Below are 21,307 nucleotides of genomic sequence, written 5' to 3'. Positions count from 1 at the left end.
AAAACCGGTCATCTCCATAATGGATATATGTCAGATCTAATTTCCTTTGCTGCATAATGTACATTGCATTTATTCTAGCGTTAGGTAAATGTTCCTTGAAGGAGAATAGCACTTAAATAAAAGTCCAACAAGGATGTTCATTTAGAATTAAAAATAACTCACCCTGAATTACTAAGATAGATATAATGAATGTAATAAAAGCCTGTCAATAATGAAGGGGATAAAACTCAATCCAGACTAAGTTTAGGGTCTGGTTCGTAGAGTATGAAGTTATTTTTTCCCCAATTATTCAGTGAAAAAAAAAAAAGACCTCAATGAAGTAAAATAAAATTGTTAATAAAACTTTTGGAATTGTAATGATTTTTTATTTAAAGACAAAACGTTTTGTTTAAAAAACTTTTAAAAATTAAATAACTCATTTTTGTCTTGTGAACTTAAAAAGTTATTTGCCAAACATAAACTTTTATTTGCACACATCAGAAATCTTTTGTTGTGATTTTAGGCCCTGCCCACGGCGTCATGTGAGAATCACAAATAGTTTTTTCACTTCATGAGACAAAAATGTGTGATTTTAATAAAAAAAAAAATTAAGCAAAAGCTCGGTAGGCTTTTCTCATGGTGACATGCATTAACAATTAAATTTTTGCTTTTGTTTTTCTTTTTTCTGCAGTTTCACCTTAAAGTTTGATGCAGCTCTGCTTTCCTGAATGGACCATCTTCATCTCCACTGCAGCAGGAAACAGGCAACTCTTTTTTATAGATTACAGTACACTAAAAGGTTGCATTGTGCCCTTGTTTACATTTTTAATAGTGTAATTCTGTAAAGACAATATGTCTGGTGGTCTAGCTCTGATTTACATATCTTGCTAAATTGCGGGTTTGAATATTGCAATACTTTCCTATAACAAAATAGACCTGCAGAAAGAAATTAATAAAATATCTTGCATATGCATAGTTGTGTGTTCTATATAGAGATTTTTCTTAGCTTTGATTGCAAAATGACAAAATTTTGTAATTTATCATTGTTTTATTAAACTCTGAAAACTGTGTGGCTTTAATATTCTGTCTTAAATGCGGTTAGATGTGCCCTTTTTTTTTTTTGAGTACCTGCCCCTTTAGTGGTCCCTGCACGGCCCTGGTCCTGTCTGTCTCTGTGTTTCCCTGTGACAGACTGGCAACCTGTCCAGGGTGTACCCTGCTATTAATATTAATTGCAGGGTACACCCTGCAATTAATATTAACATCGGTATCAGACAATATCAGTCATATCAGTAGGTTTGAAAACTAAAACAGGGCCGATATTAAAAAACAACTTTTCCCCCCCCCATCATATTAATATCAGATACCGATAGCCTAAATTTTCACATTGGTGCATCTTAAATATTAAACTTTTGAACTGGCCCAGCTAGATTCCCAACTTGAAACCAAAACGCAAACAAAAGAGGAAGCGATGGATCAGAGTGATTACAAGGAGGTTTTCCAACCTCCAACATTTAGGGATCATCACAAAAGATAAAACAATGTAAACATGTAAAGAGCTTTTTGGCAAGCAAATACTGTACTATCATTATCATCAAGGGTATACATAATGTTACATACCTAACTAAGAGTGAAGAGTGAAAAACAAAATAAATGAATTATTTCAAAATTAATACTGTTTTCATATTACTTTTATCATCTTTTGATAAATACCTGTCTTAATTTCCTGTCAAACAAACTTCTTGGTTGACTGAAATTAGTTTAAAACTAAACCTCTGTACGAGGTTTTGGACTTAACTTTATCTAAACACATGGAACAGACCAGACATTGTCACACATTTACATGCATCCAGTTTCCTGATCATTTTTATTACCTTTGCTACTGGAGCGGGTGAAGCAGACACATTTATTGTTAATAAATCAGTTAAGTAATGCTGTGCAGCCAATGTTTTGTCTCACTTCCCTCCTGTATAAAGGAAGCTGATGTCACATTGGAAGGCGCCCAAACACAAAACACACATCTGCACATAACTGTCCATTAGTTGTTGCCAGTAGTGATTAATAAAATTAGTTTTTCCAGATGATCAGAGAATCAATCTGACACAATTATAAGTTGATCGAGTTTGGATATTTTTGGCTAATAAGCATGAGTTTGAAACTGTGGTCATTGTATCTTTTACAAACCTGTAAAATAAGTGATTTCCTCTCATTTTCCAAGTGAAACTATAAACTTACAATTTTCCTGAAATGAATAAATTTTTCTGATTTCTGCCAAGATGTCCTTGACCTTGCATCCATGTGTTTTAGCATTTTTCACCCAGTAAGGCTAATTTTCTCACAAATATTAAAAAACATTGTGAGGACCCACTACTCCCCATGGGGCCCACAGTCTGGGCTCTATTAAAAGAAGAGCTGTTTTTGGGTTAGCAGGTAGGACTAAGGTGTGAATTGAGTTTATGTTAGATTTCTGGTCAGACATGTCTCAGTAATGTGAAGGTAAGTTTAAGGTTCAGGGTTATCTTATAGAAATGAATGAAATACGAATGGAAGTCAATGCAATGTCCTTGTGAAGATGGAAAGATGCCATACGTGTGTGCTATAGTTTTTGGCTATATGCATCCTGTAGAGGATGCAGTTTTAATTACATATTTTATTTCCATTTTATCAATTTCAGAATATCAACACACACAATCTCCTTATGTGAGGAAAGGCAAAGGAAGGACGAAGGTTGAGAAGACCACTTCCTGCCACTTCTCAGCTCTCTACTTCTAAAGAATCCAGCCAGTTAAAAATAAGCCATTGTTACATACACACAAAGGAACATTGAAAAAGCTGTCAAACAGGGAAGGTGAAGCCAGTGTGGAGATCTGAGATAAAAATAAAAAAAATAAAAAAAAACACATACACACACACAAACACATACACACACAGGGTTCATTTGACAATGGTTTTTCAGGCAAGTTAGTAAATAATAAAAGCAATGACTGTTGGAGTAATTCTCCCGAATTAATACATGTACATGAGAAGATGTTACACCAGATTTTTAATCAGATGTTTGCACATGTAACACAGTGCAATATATTCCAAATATACTTCAATTGTTTGTCCATTTTATCTTGCCGGCTCCACGTTGAGTTTTTATCAAATTTTAGCTTTTAATGCGGCCTGCAAAGCATTATTGTGTTACTTTTGATATTTTTGGTCAACTTAAGGAAGTTTAATTTAACTTCCTTAATTTAATTTTAAGGAGGTTAACTTAAACTTTCTTAGTTTTGTCGATTCATCTCCCTTCATACAGGTTTTCCCCTTTTACCAATCACAACAATTACATCCTGACTACAAAAACACATATTGTAGACTAACATCAAATGACTTCAACCTTTCGTCTGTCACAACAATGAGTAACACCAGTGGAGAGGAGCCGCCATCCAATATCACTGAGCCACGTGTAGCAACCACTGCATTTCTCTGTCCAATTTACACAATCAGTGCAGCCTCACTCACAAATAATGATAATGGTGCAAACATGGTCATCACACAGAAGTTACCCCATTTTTCCTTCAAGTTTAGTTGTTCTAGTTTCATGATTGAAATATGACAGTTATAAAAACTCCAGTCATACAAGCCAAAGATAGACAAAAATATATTGTTGCGATTTTAAAAATCAAAACATGTCTCTTAAACTATTGCAACACTTAGTGGGCACTTTAAAATTAGTAATATTAATAATACATTTCACTTTTAATACACAGTCATTCGTAAACAAAGGTTTTTCATTAATTTTCCCTCAAAAAATGGTCAAAGTTCAAATGTATTAGACTGGACATTTACTATATATAGAGGAACAAATATGCACTGTACTAATTTCCCATACACTGTCTGGATTATTTATATGTTTTTAGTCTGAATGTTTATTGGATTCTGCTATTTTAAATAAATGTTAAAAATGTATTTGGTTTTTACGATAATTTTTTTAACATGAATGAACTATCATTTACTGTATTACCATTATCTGTTGGAAATGTGACAGAATGGACATTAGAAATAATAACACCCCCTCCCTTTTCTTACTTTGTTTACTTACTTATGTTTTTCTTATGTTGACTGTGCTCTTAAGCTGCACTTCTCTTGCTGAGATGCGCTGTACTGCAGTTACAACGGTTCGCCACCAGTTGGCACATAGAGCACGGTGAGCGGCACTCCTGACTCAGCGAGCGAACGGCAATTTAGCGCAGTAACGGCTGATCAGCGGAGGTGCTCACTGTCGCTCGTTTCTTAACAGGTAAAAGTCAATTAGCGCTGCTATTTGCGTTGACAGTCTCTTGTGGGGGAAATGAGCTGGAGTGGAGTGGCGAGATATATGTGTAGAAATTTTGAGTCAAGAATTCTTTGACTCATATTGTAAATATTTGTTGTTTGACTTATATTGTGAATATTTGTTTGTGAGGCGAGCCAATGGCAATTTAGCGCAGTAACGGCTGGTCAGCGCTCACTGTCGCTCTCGTTTCTTAACAGCGTTCATCAAAAATAAAAGAACATGCGAAAAATCACACTGACTAATTATTAAGTGTGCAACAAAAATGTGAAATCTTCTTTCCACAAAGAAGGTATTTTAAAGAAAAACAGTTCCAGTCTTTAATGCTGTCAGAATCTGTGACTTTGAGTTTAGCAGCATATTTTGAGTCCATTGTATTCCTGTGCTTTTGGTTGCTTTTTGTTGATTTTCCCTAAGCATTTCCTGGTCTTTAACAACCATTTCCCTTCATTTACTCACTGGTGCAACATTAAATAATCAAAGATTCAGTTACTCCATGTCAGATACCCTGTTGTCCTCACCTGCTGTTTCTGGATAGCTCTGTGAATTAAAATAATCTTTTTTCACTATGCTCAACACCAACCATGGCACATCTATACATAATGTGTAATTAAAATGCAGAGAAATTTGTTTGCCAGCAAAAAGTTAAGAACAACTGTTTCTTTGAGGGGTTTTGTGACTTAGATGCAGACTCTGGTTGTCCCACATGGGCAGTTCTTTCAAATTCAAGCCGTAAAACCCGATAGAAATTATTTCACTCATCTATTTAAAAAAAACCACAATCATTGCAAACATGTTGGTGGTCAGTGTAAGCTTCGGCACAAAGCAATGTGAAATTTTACATTCCCTATCTCTGTTGGCTCCAAACCCAAGCAGCTACCAGGATAATTGGAGCGTTATCTCTGCTCTTGCTGAGCTGTAGCGCAGATGTAATTATGTGGGGAAAAGAGAAAAGCTTTTGGACAAAGAGCTTGAAAATGGCTCCCACACTCATTCAATGCACCAAGACAACAAATTATATTGCAAACATTTTCAACCCTTCCATCAGGAATATAAACTCTGCAAGATAATTTATCTTATGCATTAGTGGGCCGTTTTATACATGAATACATCAAATAATGAATTAGTCTGCTAAAGCAAGATCAACATCAAAAACATCATTAACACACAGGATAATTTACAAAAAAGATCACTTGCTTTAAGTTCTTGTATGTACAAATTATTTGAGGGCCAAACATCATGAGGTCAACAAAGACATGATAATTATTACAAATATGCCATTTAACCTGATTTTATGTGAAACACTGAAATGTTGGATAAAAGGAGAATAAAATACATCTTTTCTACATCTTTGATATTATTCAGCATCTACAGGGAAAATTTAGATTTTATAATTTCCCATCATTCTGCTGCACACGCCACAGTTCAACCACTAGAAATCTTAAGAAAATTGAAGCCAGTTACTTAAAGCTCTACTGTTTATTTTAAAACAGTACATCGATAATTTAACAGATGTACACAAAGGTAAAAAGCTGAAAGCAAATCTGGAATAAACTCCTGATAAATTTAGTAGAAACATTTAAACAAAAAAACTTATGGTGGGGAATATTAGATCCTCTTGCTTTGCAACATTATATACACTAAAACCTAATATTAGCTTGCTAATTAATCAGTTTGGGTTAGCTAGCCTTTGAACTGCAGACTTTTGGTAGGCTAACTTTTTTTTAATTTTTTCGATAGAACATAAACTTAACAGCAATGTGGAAATAGTTTATAGTTTTCACCCTAAAACCTTTCAACAAGCTCACAAAGGGAAAGTGACTCTGGCAGGAGTTACCAAAAACATGTCTACAGGTTCTGTTGAATCAACCCATGTCTGAACTGGCCAATAATTCAGACATGAGTCATCAATATTAATAGCTTTGCCAATTATTATTTTTTTGTTCATAACAACAATTAGTTTTTTAATATCTGTTATTCTAAAATAATTCCTAACATAACCTGTTGTCTTCAGCTCAGTGAGCTCAGAGTTTCAGATTTTTCATTTACAGTTCCTTTAATCTGTAAATGAAGAATTTACAGATGAATGTTTTGGTGCCAGTGGATGTGAGTAAGGTAAGTAGATTAGCCAGAGGTACGTTTCCTGAACAGACCACCTGTTGTTGAGCCATGGGCTTTCATGGGCTTAGAAAGAAAATCTAACAGAGCTTGGAGTTAGTTTTCAGTTTGCCACAATAACTGACTCTGTGTATTTTATAGATATTTGTACTTATTTCACATCTTGTATTGGGGTTGGAGGTGGGGCGACTTGCATGTGTTGCTCCTTCAACATTAAACTAGGGCTGCAGGTATTGATCATTTGAGTAATCGACCATTCTGTTCTGGAGCATATTTACAGAAAAATAAGTTTTTTTTGTTGTTTTTTTATCTTTAATGCAAAATGTTTGTATTTTTGTACAGTTTTTGCTGCTCTGACAATTTTACCCTTTCAGCAAATGGCTTTTTTTAAGTCTTTTTACATGTAAACCATTAATCGAATACTACATTTTTTGACGATCATTTCAAGAAGTGATTATCACAATAAATATGATTAATTGTTTCAGCCCTACATTAAACAGTCCTACAAAAATTTGGGCTGCACATTGATGTTACTGGCAATAGCTAACAGCAAAGTTACTTTATCTTCTTTGAAGAAGATAAATCAACATAAGGTGATTGTTAGAAGCTGGATGTGAAATTTGCAACATAAACAAATTGGAAGGTTCTGCAAAAGGAAAACATTCAAATGGACTAAAAGTCCCTACCACTGGTGGTGGTAGTCCCTACCACTCCTGCTGGTGGTAGGGACACATCAGAGTTAGGTCAATAATCACAGAAACATGCTTTGAACATAGAAAATGTACAAAACATTAAAAACAAAGAGGTAAAACACGAAACAGCCTTTGTGGTCAAACTGTAAGAAATCAACTGAGATTCAGTAAGTCTCATGTTAAGGACTAGAACAGTCATTAACATGTAAGCAGAAAAAAAACGATGTTACTGTGGGCTAAAGAGAATCAGATGTAGCAGTTTCCAAAGCCACTGATGACGTGAAGTTGCATGTCAGGTGAAGGATCAGGTCTGACTGGATCCTGATTGATAAAGAATTTGCTTTTTCACGCATAAAGTCCAATTAAAACTTTTTTTTTTTTTTTTTTTTGCATTTTTAAAAAAAATATTTCTATTCATTATCCAAGAATGGAGTGACGGCACATTCAAGAATGTCATTTAATTATGTAAGTATGTTGTCACATAGCCTGATTGTTTAGCTGTTTTATACATGGTGCAAATATAAAACAGACTGTGTTTTATATTAGCACCATGTTGGTTCTTCAGAGTGCTTAATGGCATATTTTCTGTCCCTCATGTATAATTCTGTCACTTTTGGTCTTGAGCCTTGATGAAATGGCCTCATAATGCTGTCTGATCCTATAAACCACCTAAGAGAACAAGCAGTTAGCAAAACTGCGATTTATGGCAACCGACCTATCAAAGTATGACTAATTACTGAATTTATACTCTCGTAGCTTTACCAGATTCTTTTATTTTGTAATATGGTATTCCATGAGTTTTAAATTTATGTTTTCTTTTAAAAACTCAGCAAGTCTAGAAGAACAAGCATAAATTGTAGCTTGGTCTTTCATAGTCTGCTATATTAACTTGTAGTGAAATAGGATGAAATATAAACCACACCGACTTGTGTTTTTAACATCCTTTAAGTAATAGATAACTTTAACATTTACATCCATATTTCATTTTCAATTAATCAATATGAGATTACGCATCGAGCGACAACTCCTGCACTCCTGCAATTATTTGCACACAGAATGCAAGCCCACATGCCAGTTATCTACCACCTAAGCTAAAATAAACCGAGGTTCTCTCACAAACTTCAAGGGGAGGGGAGGTTGATGCTTGTGTTATGAAAACTGGACAGCAAGTCATGGAAGTGGGGGAATAGTTGGAACCAAAGTGGCCAAAACACCTATTAATACGCTAATAGCTTCCTGGCAAGAGCAGGCTGTTCCAGTCAAAGGGACACTCGGCGGGTGAGGGGGTGGAAGTTTCCCACGAGTGTGTGTGGAGTCAGCCTGTAGCATCCAGGGAAGACGGGGAGGTATTTAAAAGTCAAGCTGCTCCCAGATCAATGTCTCCTGTATTAAACAGGAAACAACTCCTTCTGGTGGTAGGGACAAAAAACTGCTTTAAAGGTGACCTCCTGTAACTCCTTGAACAGGTCAGGATAGGTCTATGGGCTACACAGACATGTTCATTAGATTTTTACAAAAATCATCCTAAGATAATGAGATTTCAGTCTTTTTTGAGCTGCTTTGAGGATGAGCTGTCATAGGGCCTCTGTCACTTTAAATCCAAATAAGATGCTCCTGGCCACGCCCCACAAGTCAACATTTACAGCCACATATGCATAATTATTATACCAACAATTATGCAATTTTGCATAATTGTTGGTATAATACAATTTTGTCATATACACATACAGCACATACGAGAAAGTATTTCCTTGTGGCTTTCTCTGAAAGACCAACCTGTCCATGATTGTGTAGAGGAAGAAAAATGATACATGGTTTTAATTTTGATTTTTTTTACCCCTTTATTTGCATGTTTTCAATCAAATACCTTCTTTAGCAGTGAGGGGGAAATGTTTGTATGTGGGAACACATGGATTTCAGGGAAACCTAGAAGCTGTTTGTGAAGAAAACTGAAGGTTACGGTAGATGGAAAGGGTCAGATTAACTAAAAAGATCCTCTGCGATTATTTCAAGACCAGCTATTCTAAAAAAACAAAACAAAAAAAACAAAACAAAAAAACATACGGTCTGATAGATGTGTTTATTATCATTTATCAACCAAATATCCCTCTGTAGTGGAGCCTATAGGATCAGCATCATTCCTATTAATAACTGCATTAGCTTCGCCATCCATGGCAACATCAGTCATGACTTGGGTGCCATTAAAGTCAAACTCTGGCTCAAATGAACAAAGTTAACTCCCTTTGCGACTCGAATGCTTCAGGTTCTGTGTTGAAATTTGTCAGCATAACTAGAAATGTTGCTTTCAGGTTTTGCTTGTGTCAATGGTGACATCCGTTTTTTTTGTTTTGTTTTTCTGAAGTCTGACCGAATTAGATTGTGACCGACTCATGGTTTTTTTATTCAAGAGAGAAAAAAAAACATATAGTGAAGGTTCTTTGATACAGGAAGTTGTTTTGAGTCCAACAGAACATGAAAGAATTACATGATTCTCCCTATTTTTGGATCATAGAACATGCCATATATGCCCCTAATATTTTTTTTATAAATAAACATAAAAAATGCAACCAAAGCATCTCTGTTTGAATGGTGTGTTTACAGACAAAAAATGAAGGGAGTTTATAGTTTTGATGCATTTAATATACATGAAAAACAATCAGATTTTTATTATTTGATCTAGAAACCTCCAATTTGGCCAGTCTGGTGAACTGATTGGTGCGTCTCTACACTTCTCTCATGCTAGCAGAGCAGTTCAATTCCTAGGCCTCTTGTGATGTCATCAACCTAAATACGTACAAAGCTGATGACCTTCTCTTTTCCCTCCTGTGAACTTTTGACAAACTTTATATTTTGTGAATTGCCACAGGGGAAATTCATACTTTATAACCAATCTTTTTTGTGTTGGTGTATATTTTAGAGTAACAAGAAAATACACATTTGGAGATTATCTTTAAAGAAAACCTAACTAGTCTGCAAGTGGTGGTGTAGTGATTGCTAACATGCATGAAAGTAACCCAGGAGAAATGCAAATTATTTGAGGGAAAAAAACAAAAGCTTTTGCAAGCTCTTCTAGGCTGCTGGGAGCAATTGAAATTAATCTAGTTTGCACCTGGCTGTTCTCCTTTTATGCTGTTAGCAGAATTAATGTGAACAAAGCAACTTTCTTTAACTGAAATGTTATGGGGGAATTTTTCTGCCATAATACAAGAGCACACATTTTCAGTCTGAAAGCAAGATTGCATGTCTTTTGTTCTCAAAACTTTTAATACTTTTGCTTACATTTTCATTTTGAAAGCAGGACTGCGTGTCTTTCTTCTCAAAACTTGTAACGCTTGTACTCAAAACTTCTCCTCGCACTCACACTTAGTCTCTGCTCGGACCCTCTGCTTGCTTTTGGAAATGCTTTTTGGCAAAGGCGCCTGGCAACCTCTCAGCCAATAGAATGAAAGTATTGCACTGGGTGCGTTTGTTTCCTTCCAGTGGGTGTGCCTGTGTGGCTACTATCAATTGTAGCAACCTGCACCACCCACTGCTGTAAGGAGTTGGTTGGTGAACTGCAACTGCCTAATATCAGTAGCTGTTAGTGATCAGTAGCACACTGCTGGCGGATGTTTAGTGAAACACAAAGCAGAAAGCTGAGGTTGTTGTTTCTTCCTTCGTCATGGCTTCATGAGTGATGCAGCGACTGTATCCAGTTCTTGCAAAAGTGTGATGTGTCACAACCAGTTTTAAAGTTCAATTACTTTTTCACATCATGCCAAGCTGGTGTGAATGGTTGTTTTCGTTTTTTTTTTTAAATAAATCTGTCTATTTACAAAAAGATTTTAAATAAATCTGTCTATTTCTAAAATTTGCTTGATGATCTAAAACATTCCTTGGTAACAAAAAAGGTAAAACAGAATAAATATGTAAGTTTGCACATACTTTTTTTTAACAGTACTTTATCTTCAGGTGTTTGGTCATTACTGATATAATTCAAACATAAACCCTTCTGAGCCTAAATGAACAAGATTACAGACAATCCTACTGACTGTCAGAGGCATCTTGAGATCAGCTGTAACACAGACTGCTATGTGGAATCATTCATACACAAGAAATATCTTGGATGATATGAGTTACAGCTGCATTTTCCTTTGGGGTGAGTAAAGTATTTTTGAACTGAACTGAATTGGAGCCCTGCTTTAAAGAGCTGCTGTTGCAGAGGTAGGTTGTTTTATCTAAGTAACGAGAGGAAACACTATTGAGCTCTACTAAATCACTGCCATCCTTGTTGTCAAATGTCAGGTCAGGATTACTCTGAACTCGCTGGTGCTGACTGAGGACTCACCCTTCATCTGCACTGCTTCACATTAATGGACATCATAACAACAGACTTATTCTATTCTCACCATCTGATACTTAATGTATCAGATGGTGATACATAAAGCAGACAAAAACACTTGCATCAACCTTCATATCCTTTATGACAAGAGAAACAGTTACAATCGCTGACTTAACGTGACTGCATCTACTGCCATTAGATTTGAAATAGGAACTTAGAATGTGGATCGTATTATCTTTTTCATTGAGATTAAATGAGATAGTTGCTACATAATGCTGCATTTTCCACAATATTATATTTTTGTTTTTAAATGCATTGCCAGCTTTTTCTGTTTAATACAAAAAAGACAAGTGTTCCACCTTAAGCTGTGCATTTTTTTAATAACACTGCTGTACTTTCACCTGATGTCTCATTCAGTCATAAAACATAAGTAATTCCGTAAAACCTGTCTAAAGTTTAGATTCGTGACTTACCCTTTTGTGAGTGAGATGTCAGACTTTAGTTTCCTCCAGTGCTCGCATGACCCCAGCTGGAAAGCGTCTCATTCCCTCTGTCTAACAACTCTGACCAAGCCCACAGACTGAGCTGCAGCTGTCAAGTTAGCCGACATCACAAGCCCCACGTCCTGCCGGTACTTTCAAAATAAAAGAAACAGTGATTTAAAATTTTTGTTTTAAACCTCGGTAGTCTTAACATCGGATGCTAATTTATTTTAGGTGATAAATATGGAATTCACTGTAAAATAACCCATTTTAACTATAGAACACGTACCGGAGAGGCATTCGAGAAGAGAACTATTGTGGTGTCTTGTTGCCTCATCTCCAGCAAAACAGCGCCATCTGCTGGTTAAGTTGGATGTCTTATTGCTAGTCTTACTCCTTAACGTTGTTCAGTGTGTATTTTTTATATCTTGTATAATTATTGTGGGTTCCACAATAATATTTGAGCAATTTGTATGCAAAGAAACGAGAGTCTTCTGATAATTCATCCCTTTCACCATTTCGTACCTTTGAACGAAACAATCTTTAATGTTTACTCCGTCAGATTTACCTATGTTGACTATTTGAAATTATTTTCCCTGGCCATAGCTGACTACAAGCCAATTCGTCCCATCAACCACAATTTTTATACCTAAACATTTCATACTAAAAACAGTGTTTTTTGTAATTCAGAATTACAAATCAAACATACATATTTCTGAATATAAATTATCATAATAACATTTTTTGAAAGCTTGTTCTTACAGTACATTGTAGGCTATATCAAATTATTTGCCGTTATGATTCCCATTTGCACCAATAAATCCATAAAATATGACTGCTGACTAAATCAAAACAACTTAATTTTAACATAAAACATTAAACATATTTTCCTTAAAAACAGTAGACAAATTCAATCCTATTTGGGACTTATGCTTTTATGACAACTTAATTCTGTAAACAAATAAAATACTTGGCAAATAAAAATACTTCTCCGGCGCACATTAAATAGTTTAACAGGTGAGAAATGGAGCCGTAAATGCGTCAGTATGTTTACTAATCGCTCATTGGTCCAATCAGTCTGTTATCTGATCCAATCAAAGAGCGAAGGGGGTGACTAACATGCGCCCCACCTTGTTTCGATCACGTGACGAGAGCTCACGAAGATGGTGGAAGTTTCTTCTTCCTCTGAGTGAGACACCCCGATAGAAACCCAAACATCCAGTCGGACCAGGGCTGGGAGGACGTTCCAGTGTCGCCAAAAACATCCTTCAAACCTCCATTTGGTTCTCGGTAAGACTAAAGCAAATACCTGTTTGTCTCGGTAAGGTAGATTGGGGTTTCATTCTGCCATGATGATACAGGCCAGCAGGCTCTCAGGCTGATACGGCATCAGGTTGTCAAATCTGAAGACTTGTTGACGTTCAACACGTACACAGCAACTACACCAGCCCAGAAAATACAACTGCTCACCGTGACAGCTCACCGTCTCACTCTCCGAGCGGGACTTAATGTTCCCGGTGCTCGGCTACATTTGTTAGCACATTACCAGTTCGAGCAAGTTATGTAATGTTTGTCATGTTTATTAGGCTAGGGTGCCAGAAAAGGCTAGTGGAGGCTCGAGCAAGTAGAGAAAAGTGTCCCCTTCGTGATTTGAAACCTTTGTGTAGTTGGATATTCTTTAACTTCTACATATGAGAACTAATAAAGTAAACCCATTAACTTTGTAAAACCCAGCTGTCAGAAATGTTTTCCATTTACAAGGAAAGTGTCGACCACACCTGCTACTGAGTCACTTAATGAGTTGTACAGCTGGCTAATTACGTTCACCAGCAAAATACAAGGCAGTATCAGTGCCATTGAACTATTTTGTCACACTCTTTTTGACAATGGCTTTCTAATGGCCACTCTTCCAAAATTGAATGAATCATTATTGATATTTTTTTAATTTTTAAAAGTTGACAGAAACTTAAACTTCTCTTAGGCATTGTGGGACATTGTGAATTTGTGGTGAAATTCAACTTTAGCAACCAATAATGTGTTGAAACCCATTTAGGTGTTCTAATTTGTTATAGTACAAGCAGAAAATGACCAAGTTCACAGGTTGCAATCTTTTCTCCATCTTGAAAAAAAATGGTGGCCCTGTGTACTGACCAATAGGTCACCTCCTGCATATTTATTTCGAAAGCCAGCCTTTATCATTGATATTGTCATTTTCTGTTCCTCCATAAAATATTAATATGCTTTTATTGCCCGTTACTACCAAGAGCCCTTTGTTGGGTCTCTGATTAATACTCTCCTTGCCAGCCCTGTTAGCTTAGGTGGGCAGTAGTTCTACCATACTCTATTTTCAGATGGTGCTATGTGAAATGTTTAAAGCTTGGAAAATTATTTTATATCATAGTCTGTTTTTTAAATGTTGCAGCTATCTCCCTGACCTGTTTGCTATCTAACAAACCTGTAAGAATTTCATAAAACATTTGGATTTATGATAAGATTACTAAATACATGTCCTAATTAATAAGTAGGATAGGATGCTAAAAGAAAATATTTTATATGTATATTTTTTGTTTCATTATAGTCTCATTTCTGTGCGGAAAAGGCTGTTAAACAGTCCCATTGATTGCTTTTTTTCTTCTTTTTTTATCCCTTTGAATCTTTTCCCAGAGTGAGTTAGTGTGAGCAGGCAGAAGTGTGGATGAATGGAGTCTTTTCTGTAGCTGTGTGCTCTGTCTGAATGTAGCTGTGAGCGCACAAGTCCTGCAGAGACAGCAGCATGGTACCAGAGATTCTCTCAGCAGTTCCCGCTCACCATGCTGTTTGATGCCGTTTGTCCTCCGCCCTGCTGTTTCCTAACCAGACAGAGAGGTGGTGAGGAAGCTCTTGGTGGTCACTGTGTAAAATGTGGCGACAGTCTGAGTCGGAAGGTCTGCTTTCCATTAGCTGCAGATCAAGTAAAGAAGCTTTCTTTGGCTTTCAGATTGCATCTCTGGTATGGATGCACCGATCCACTTTTTTCACTTCCGATATCGATACCAATATCTGAGGCTTACTATGGACCAATACCGGTCTGATACAATTCAAATGACACACATGATGGAGTTCTAGTTACTCTAAATACAGGCTGATTGTCACTAAATAAATGAAAAGTGCTTAAAGCTTTTGAGAAATTGACAGAAGCAATGTCATAGGTCAAGACAATAATTCCCTCCATCAGTAAAGTAGGATTATTTTTCCCAATGTAAGAGTTTTTTTTTTTTCTCTGCACTTAGGCTATGAAATTTAGCTCAAGTAGGAACTGCTGTCTCTTTATTTCAAATCAAAGCAATTATATCATGATAGTAAAAATGGTGATATTTCATTGTTCATGGTTGTCATTGTAAAGTGAAAGTCTCACTCTGGCCCAGTTGAGGGTTGGGTAGTTTTGTTTTCAGGGAGCTGCTAACCCTGGTCCCTGTCAGCTGACCTAATGACATGGCTGCTGCAGCGAAAATGGCAATGGACTCGGCAAACACTTGACTTCAGGCGCTCTAGAGCAGTGTTTTTCAACCACTGTTCCGCGGCACACTAGTGTACCTTTGAGTGATCGTCAGGTGTGCCGTGGAAATTATTCAATTTCACCTACGGTACCGTATTTTCTGGACTATAAGCTGCTACTTTTTTTCCTAAACTTTGAACCATGCGGATTGTAGCCCGGTGCGGCTTTTCTGTGTATTTTTCGTCAACCACCAGGGGGCTCTCAGCAGGAAGTGAATCATTAGAAGTCAAAATTGTAAATCAAAGAACAACGCATTAATTTTCATTTAGAACAACCACATGCTAGAAGCAGGCACGACGGAGAAATGTTTTCAAACTCATATGGTGCAGCTTTTAAGTTGAGGGCTGTCAAGCTGCCACTACAGGATGGAAATAAAGCCGCTGCACTTAAGCTCGGTGTGAACGAAACCATGGTTAGTAGTGGCTAGCGGCGTAATCATGTAATTTTCTTACCCCTAGATGGCAGTAGGTACAGAGCATTTTACATTAAAACAAGAGAATTAGTGATCCATGAATGTTACAGGTAGCGGTGAGAGCATTGTATCTAGCAAGACTGTGACGACTGTGATGGAAAAGACAGTGACGCTCAGCAGTAGTTAGAAAGAACATGGGTCCATTTCCCACAACATATCTGTGTGAAGTGAGCTTCTCAAGCCTGGCTACTATAAAAACTGAAACCAAAGAGAGACTGAGAGCTGTTGAGGAAGAGCTTTGTCTTTCTTCAATTTCTGCCAGGAAATCAGCTGTTTTCATCCAAATATGCACAGGTTTCACACTAGATGGGTAAACTATACAGATATTGACATTTTGTACATGCAAATCTTCATATTGTAACAGTGAAATGTTTCCCAAATATTGTTGCTTCTTTCAGAATAAGAATTATTTTCTGTATTCTGGCTAAAAGAATGCTTGTGGATTAGTTTGTAAAACACTTTGAAGTTTTCTACAACTTCTTTAAATTTAAGACCACATTGTTGTGGCACTATTCAGGTGTATTTTTGAAGTGGACATGTTACGTGCAACTTGAAATAAAAAATGTAAAATGTGATAAAAATAAATGTTTGTGTTTATTATTCCTATTCAAGACTCTTTGATAAGAATAACTATATATGTAATATAGGCGACTACGGAGTATCTTTGTTTACATTTTTGGTTGGTGGTGTGTCTCGAGATTTTTTCAATTAAAACGGTGTACCTTGGCTCAAAAAAGGTTGAAAAACACTGCTCTAAAGGCAGGACTGTGAGAAATGCCGAGCTGAAGGCAATTGGGAACATCGTGACATAATGGTTTTTATTTTCAACATGAGTCAATAAAAAGTGGCGCAGTACAAACACGTTTGGATGTAGTTACCAATCTGTGATTTGAGGTGGTTTGTGGAGTCTCTGCTGTCACAGTGGAGAGTTTCAAACATGTCAACACTTCAGTGTTGGCTACGTAGACATACTGAAGTTTAAAATTCAGCAAACACCCAGGCAAAGCAAAGCTAACCTTCTTCTGGATCTTCAATGTCGGCTGTTGCAATGAATTATTGACCAAGATCAAAGCCATGGTCGGAGTGAAAGTTTAGCTAGGAGCTGCTCGGTTTCTCTGGCGTGCATTCCTGACAAGCTGGAACAGGGACCATGCATTATTTAGAACCACTCTACGTGAATAAAACAGATTCAAGGACAGATTGCAGAATCTGGTTCCTGTACACATGTCCTGATTCCTTGGGATTTGTTGTTTTTTGTTGCTATGATATGGAATTCACATCATTCATGAATGCCCTGCGTTATAATTTGCTTCCTGGTTTTGGAGCAGACTCCTGTCTGCTTAGCACCACATATGCATTCGAACCACACCAGAATTCACCTCAGTCGGATCTAGATCTAGGTTTGTAGGTGGACCAGAGTTTGCTTTTTTGGTCTGCATCAGAGTTCAATTGTTCATTTACATCTCCCCAAATGAACCAGATTTTCTAGGCAAACAAACTAGAGTTTGATTAAAGCTGTCTAAACAGTCTTACTCTATATCTGCATCTATACCTATACCTGCATGATCTTTGATTACCTTTTTTTTTGTATATATATTTTTTATTTTAGTAAAACGGAGAACATTTTGGACTTGTGCTTTAAAGCTAGAATCTGCTGGTCAGACCTCAAGGATAAGGAGAAATGAGTATCTGTCTGGATACTGCTAACTTCACCTCAGTGTTAGTCTGAACTGTGAACGAATATTATTTATAGATGTCTAATTCACTCTTAGACTCAGATTTGTTTGAGTTTAATGCGTAAAGCATAAAGATGGTGTATGTTGGCCTTTGTCCTCTTATCTGTCGCAACGGTGAAACTTCCATTCCATTCACCTAAAGGCCTGACTGGTAACTCGTCTAGTCATTTGTGTTTAAATATGCCTCTGTGTTTTGGATTTCTACTTTCTGTTAGTGTTAGAAATTCTGGGGGCAGGGGGGTATAATAACCAAATATGTGTCTATAATCATCCAGTCTGTAGTTTTAACATCAGGAACAGGAATGAAAATGTATTTTTAATGTTTCCATTTCCTGAATCTGAGATGAGGCCTGTCATGACACCAACATTTACTGGACGATAAGTTGTTCCAGAAGATGTATGGATGAACGATAATATTGGTGTTTTTGAGACTGTCTTCAAGTAATATAAAGGTAAAAGAACATATTCTCAAAGACTCATAAACTTTAAATTCTAACAAACCTTTAACACTGGAACTGGAAGACAAATGAAATTTCCAAAATAAACAGAAACAACAAATAAATCAAGACTCTGTAAATAAAATTGTCCTTCAAAAAAAAAAAGATCCAGTTGAGACCAAAGAAGTAGACTGAAGACTTTTATCAACCAGTTTTTGGTACAAAGAGAGAGAGAAACGAGAAAAAAGATAATTCATGCAATTGGAAATTATAGAGATCATTTTAATTTATCATGCAGTTAATGGATTATTGCTTATTGTGACAGGCTTACTGGAGGGCTTCATTTTTCAAATCTCATTAGAGGCAACTGGACCAAAAAGGAGATCACAGTTGCATATGTAGAAATTCAATAATCTGAAGTTTTCAATCAGTAACATCTGATGAATTCTAATTAATTTACAATTTTAGCACCAAAATTCATAACAATGAAAAATAATTTATCTGATATACAATAATTAACTGCATAAGCATGAAATGGAGTGTATACATATAATGAATTGCAGCTAGTTGTGAAATCTGAATTGGCGAAGGCATGAATTGTCCCAAAGCTATAGGAAACTGCTTGGTTTCCACCTTCTTAATGATGTGTTCTCTTCCCTTCAGGCCCTCTTCCCAGCCCTATGTCATGGCCAGTGGAGTCACCAAGTCAAGCACCTCCAACGGGTACCCACCAAAGGCACAGCTACAGATCACTGGTAAGGTTTAACACTTGGTTTTATGTGGAATTAGGTACAGGAAGGGAAAAAAGTGGTGGTTGAACCATGAGCTCTTTCAGTTTTCAGATTTTTGTCTTAAGAAGCACAAGGTGATGAAACTAAAGCATGACTGTTCCTCACAGATAACAAGTCTGAAACGCCCTCTAACTTTGGACCAAAGTAAACATAGTCCACTTCTCTTTGTTAATGGACTTTGGATTCCACTGTAGACTATAATGTCAGCACTAATTGTTATTATTCTGAGTAATGTCCAGGTACTTTTACATGTCCGTATTGTAGTTGTTGGAGTACAGCAAACTTCACACTTGTGCAAGTTAATCTTTGGTCATCATTTTGTTAGTTGTTTTTTTTTTTGTTTGTTTGTTTTCTTTACTGCTCTTACTGTAGATATGCACAGGTTAAAATGAGCCATTTTCTGATTTATGAAGACTAACGCATGTCTGGTTTACTTAAATAGTATGCTCATTTATGTCTCCTGTTTTGAATAGGAAATGAAAGGCTCCTCTGTGTCATTTTTACCCAGGGTACATTACACTGTAAAAACATAAAATCTTACCAAGTACTTTGCCTAGATTCTAGTGTAAATACCTTAATACATTTGAAATGGGACAAAACTAACTTGCAAAACTTAAACAAGTTAGAAGAGGTTGTCAATAATTCCTTAATATTGATGAAAAAGTTCCACTTTCACTGGCAGATTATTTCACTTGCAACATGAGAAAAATGTCTTGAAAACAAGTACTTTTTTTCTCAATATTAAAAATGTATTGACTTAAAACGAGACCTTACATCTTGCTGAAAAGTTACTTGTAAGTTTGCTTTGTCACATTTCAAGTGTACCAAGACATTTACACTAAACTCTAGACTAGCGGTTCTCAACGTGGGCGGTACCGCCCCCAGGGGGTGTTCAGAGTACGGCAGGGGGCGCTCGCGGACATTTTTACAAAAGGGGGGCGCTGGGATGCCTTTGGGGGGCGTTTGGTCNTTTTACATTTCAATAATCAGAATACCGAAATTGTTTCCGTTGTTTTAAAAGGTCAGTCTGCCTTTTCCCCATCGATGCGTTTCCCGACCGCCCTGCACATTAGGGGGTTAAAAAAAAAGACGCGCACATTTTGCAAAACTCTGAAACAGGAGAAGCGGGACATAAAACGAAGCGACGAACTAGATGTGAATTATGGCATAAAAACAGAGAATCCGACGCTGAACAGTGAAAAATCAACACATGATGATTAGACAGCGCAGCAGGTGATGAGTGAAGATTACTGATGGTGAACGTCAATAAATGATAAAATAAATTAGCAACAGGAAATAAACTAAAGCGGACATAGCAATAAACCAAGAGAGGATAATACTAATCAAAGGAAACTAAATGGAAATGAATGAAGAAGAAAATGCAAGAATAAACTTAGAATCTAAAGTAAATACAGAGGAATAAACTGGTATGGCAAGACTTTTTGATCAATAATTAATACAGAGGACTTTATGGCAAGAATAAACAGATAAAATAGTAATGTTGTCGTAAAATAATGTTGAAATGTCATGGGTTTGTTGAGACCATATCTAGTACTGAGAATAAATATATCTTACAGATCATAACAGTAAATAACTTATCACTTATTCATGTTTTTAATTAGATTTGATTAAGAACCAGATTTGTTCTTTGTAATTTCTGTCCAGTAAAACTATTAATCTATAAATCAATAGACAGGTCTATATAAATATATAATCCATGTTTCTGTCTCATATTTCTATGGCATTAAAGGACCTGGAACTTTTGTTTTTCCACTGAAAGCTCTGGATTGCACACTAAATACCATGTGGGTGAAATTTTATGGATGATGCTCTGATGTCCCATTCTCCTGAAGGCAGCACAGAGCTGCGCCACCAGAAACTGACAAACACTGAAGAGAAGAAGAGCTATGATTAATGTAGTTACGGTTCTATCCATGTTTCAATGTTGCAGAGCTCAGTCATTTTGCAAATAGATCAAAGTTTAAACTGGCATGTTGTACATCTTTTATCTGATCATTTTGTGGAATATTTAACAACTAGAAAATGGCACAAAATAAGAATATTTTTTCCACTCTGATTGGTTGCTGTTAGGCCTACAGATTTTAAGATGAATGTTCATTGCATTTTTGGTAGACGCCTGTGAAAATTATTTCTATTCCCATTACTTTTTTGTTCTCTGGGGAATTATTTTTGATGATAAATACAGAAACAAACATAAAAATCAAAACATCTACAATAGTGATAGTAATATTAATGATAAAATAATGGTCAGTGCAAAGTAGCCTGCAAATTTTTTGGTGGGGGGCGGTGAGGGACCTGGATAAGGGCTAGGGGGGCGCTGGCCCAAAAAAGGTTGAGAAACACTGGTATAGACTATAATGTCAGCACTAATTATTATTCTGAGTAATGTCCAGGTACTTTTACATGTC

At 36.4% G+C, this 21,307-nt stretch overlaps 2 protein-coding genes across 2 annotated transcripts in view; one reads left to right on the top strand and one right to left on the bottom strand.

Annotated features, from left to right (window-relative positions):
* LOC103156107 (calcitonin gene-related peptide type 1 receptor-like) overlaps positions 1-12,021 on the bottom strand; it is an 81,274-nt gene extending 69,253 nt beyond the window's left edge. Inside the window, exon 1 of the mRNA XM_007578032.2 lies at positions 11,899-12,021. The gene's annotated coding sequence lies outside the window, so the exon portion shown is untranslated. The remainder of the gene's footprint in view (positions 1-11,898) is intronic.
* Positions 12,022-13,024: 1,003 nt separating this feature from the next.
* LOC103156105 (E3 ubiquitin-protein ligase Itchy-like) overlaps positions 13,025-21,307 on the top strand; it is a 54,486-nt gene continuing 46,203 nt past the window's right edge. The window contains exons 1-2 of the mRNA XM_007578028.2: positions 13,025-13,197; positions 18,751-18,842. Of these exons, the coding sequence (XP_007578090.1) occupies positions 18,773-18,842 (70 nt within the window). The 5' untranslated portion in view covers positions 13,025-13,197; positions 18,751-18,772. The remainder of the gene's footprint in view (positions 13,198-18,750; positions 18,843-21,307) is intronic.

This window comes from Poecilia formosa, unplaced genomic scaffold (genome assembly GCF_000485575.1).
Source record: "Poecilia formosa unplaced genomic scaffold, Poecilia_formosa-5.1.2 Scaffold464, whole genome shotgun sequence".
NCBI classification, from domain to species: domain Eukaryota; kingdom Metazoa; phylum Chordata; class Actinopteri; order Cyprinodontiformes; family Poeciliidae; genus Poecilia; species Poecilia formosa.
The sequence above is the reverse complement of the archived record's forward strand: the minus strand, read 5'-3'. Positions and strand labels throughout refer to the sequence as shown.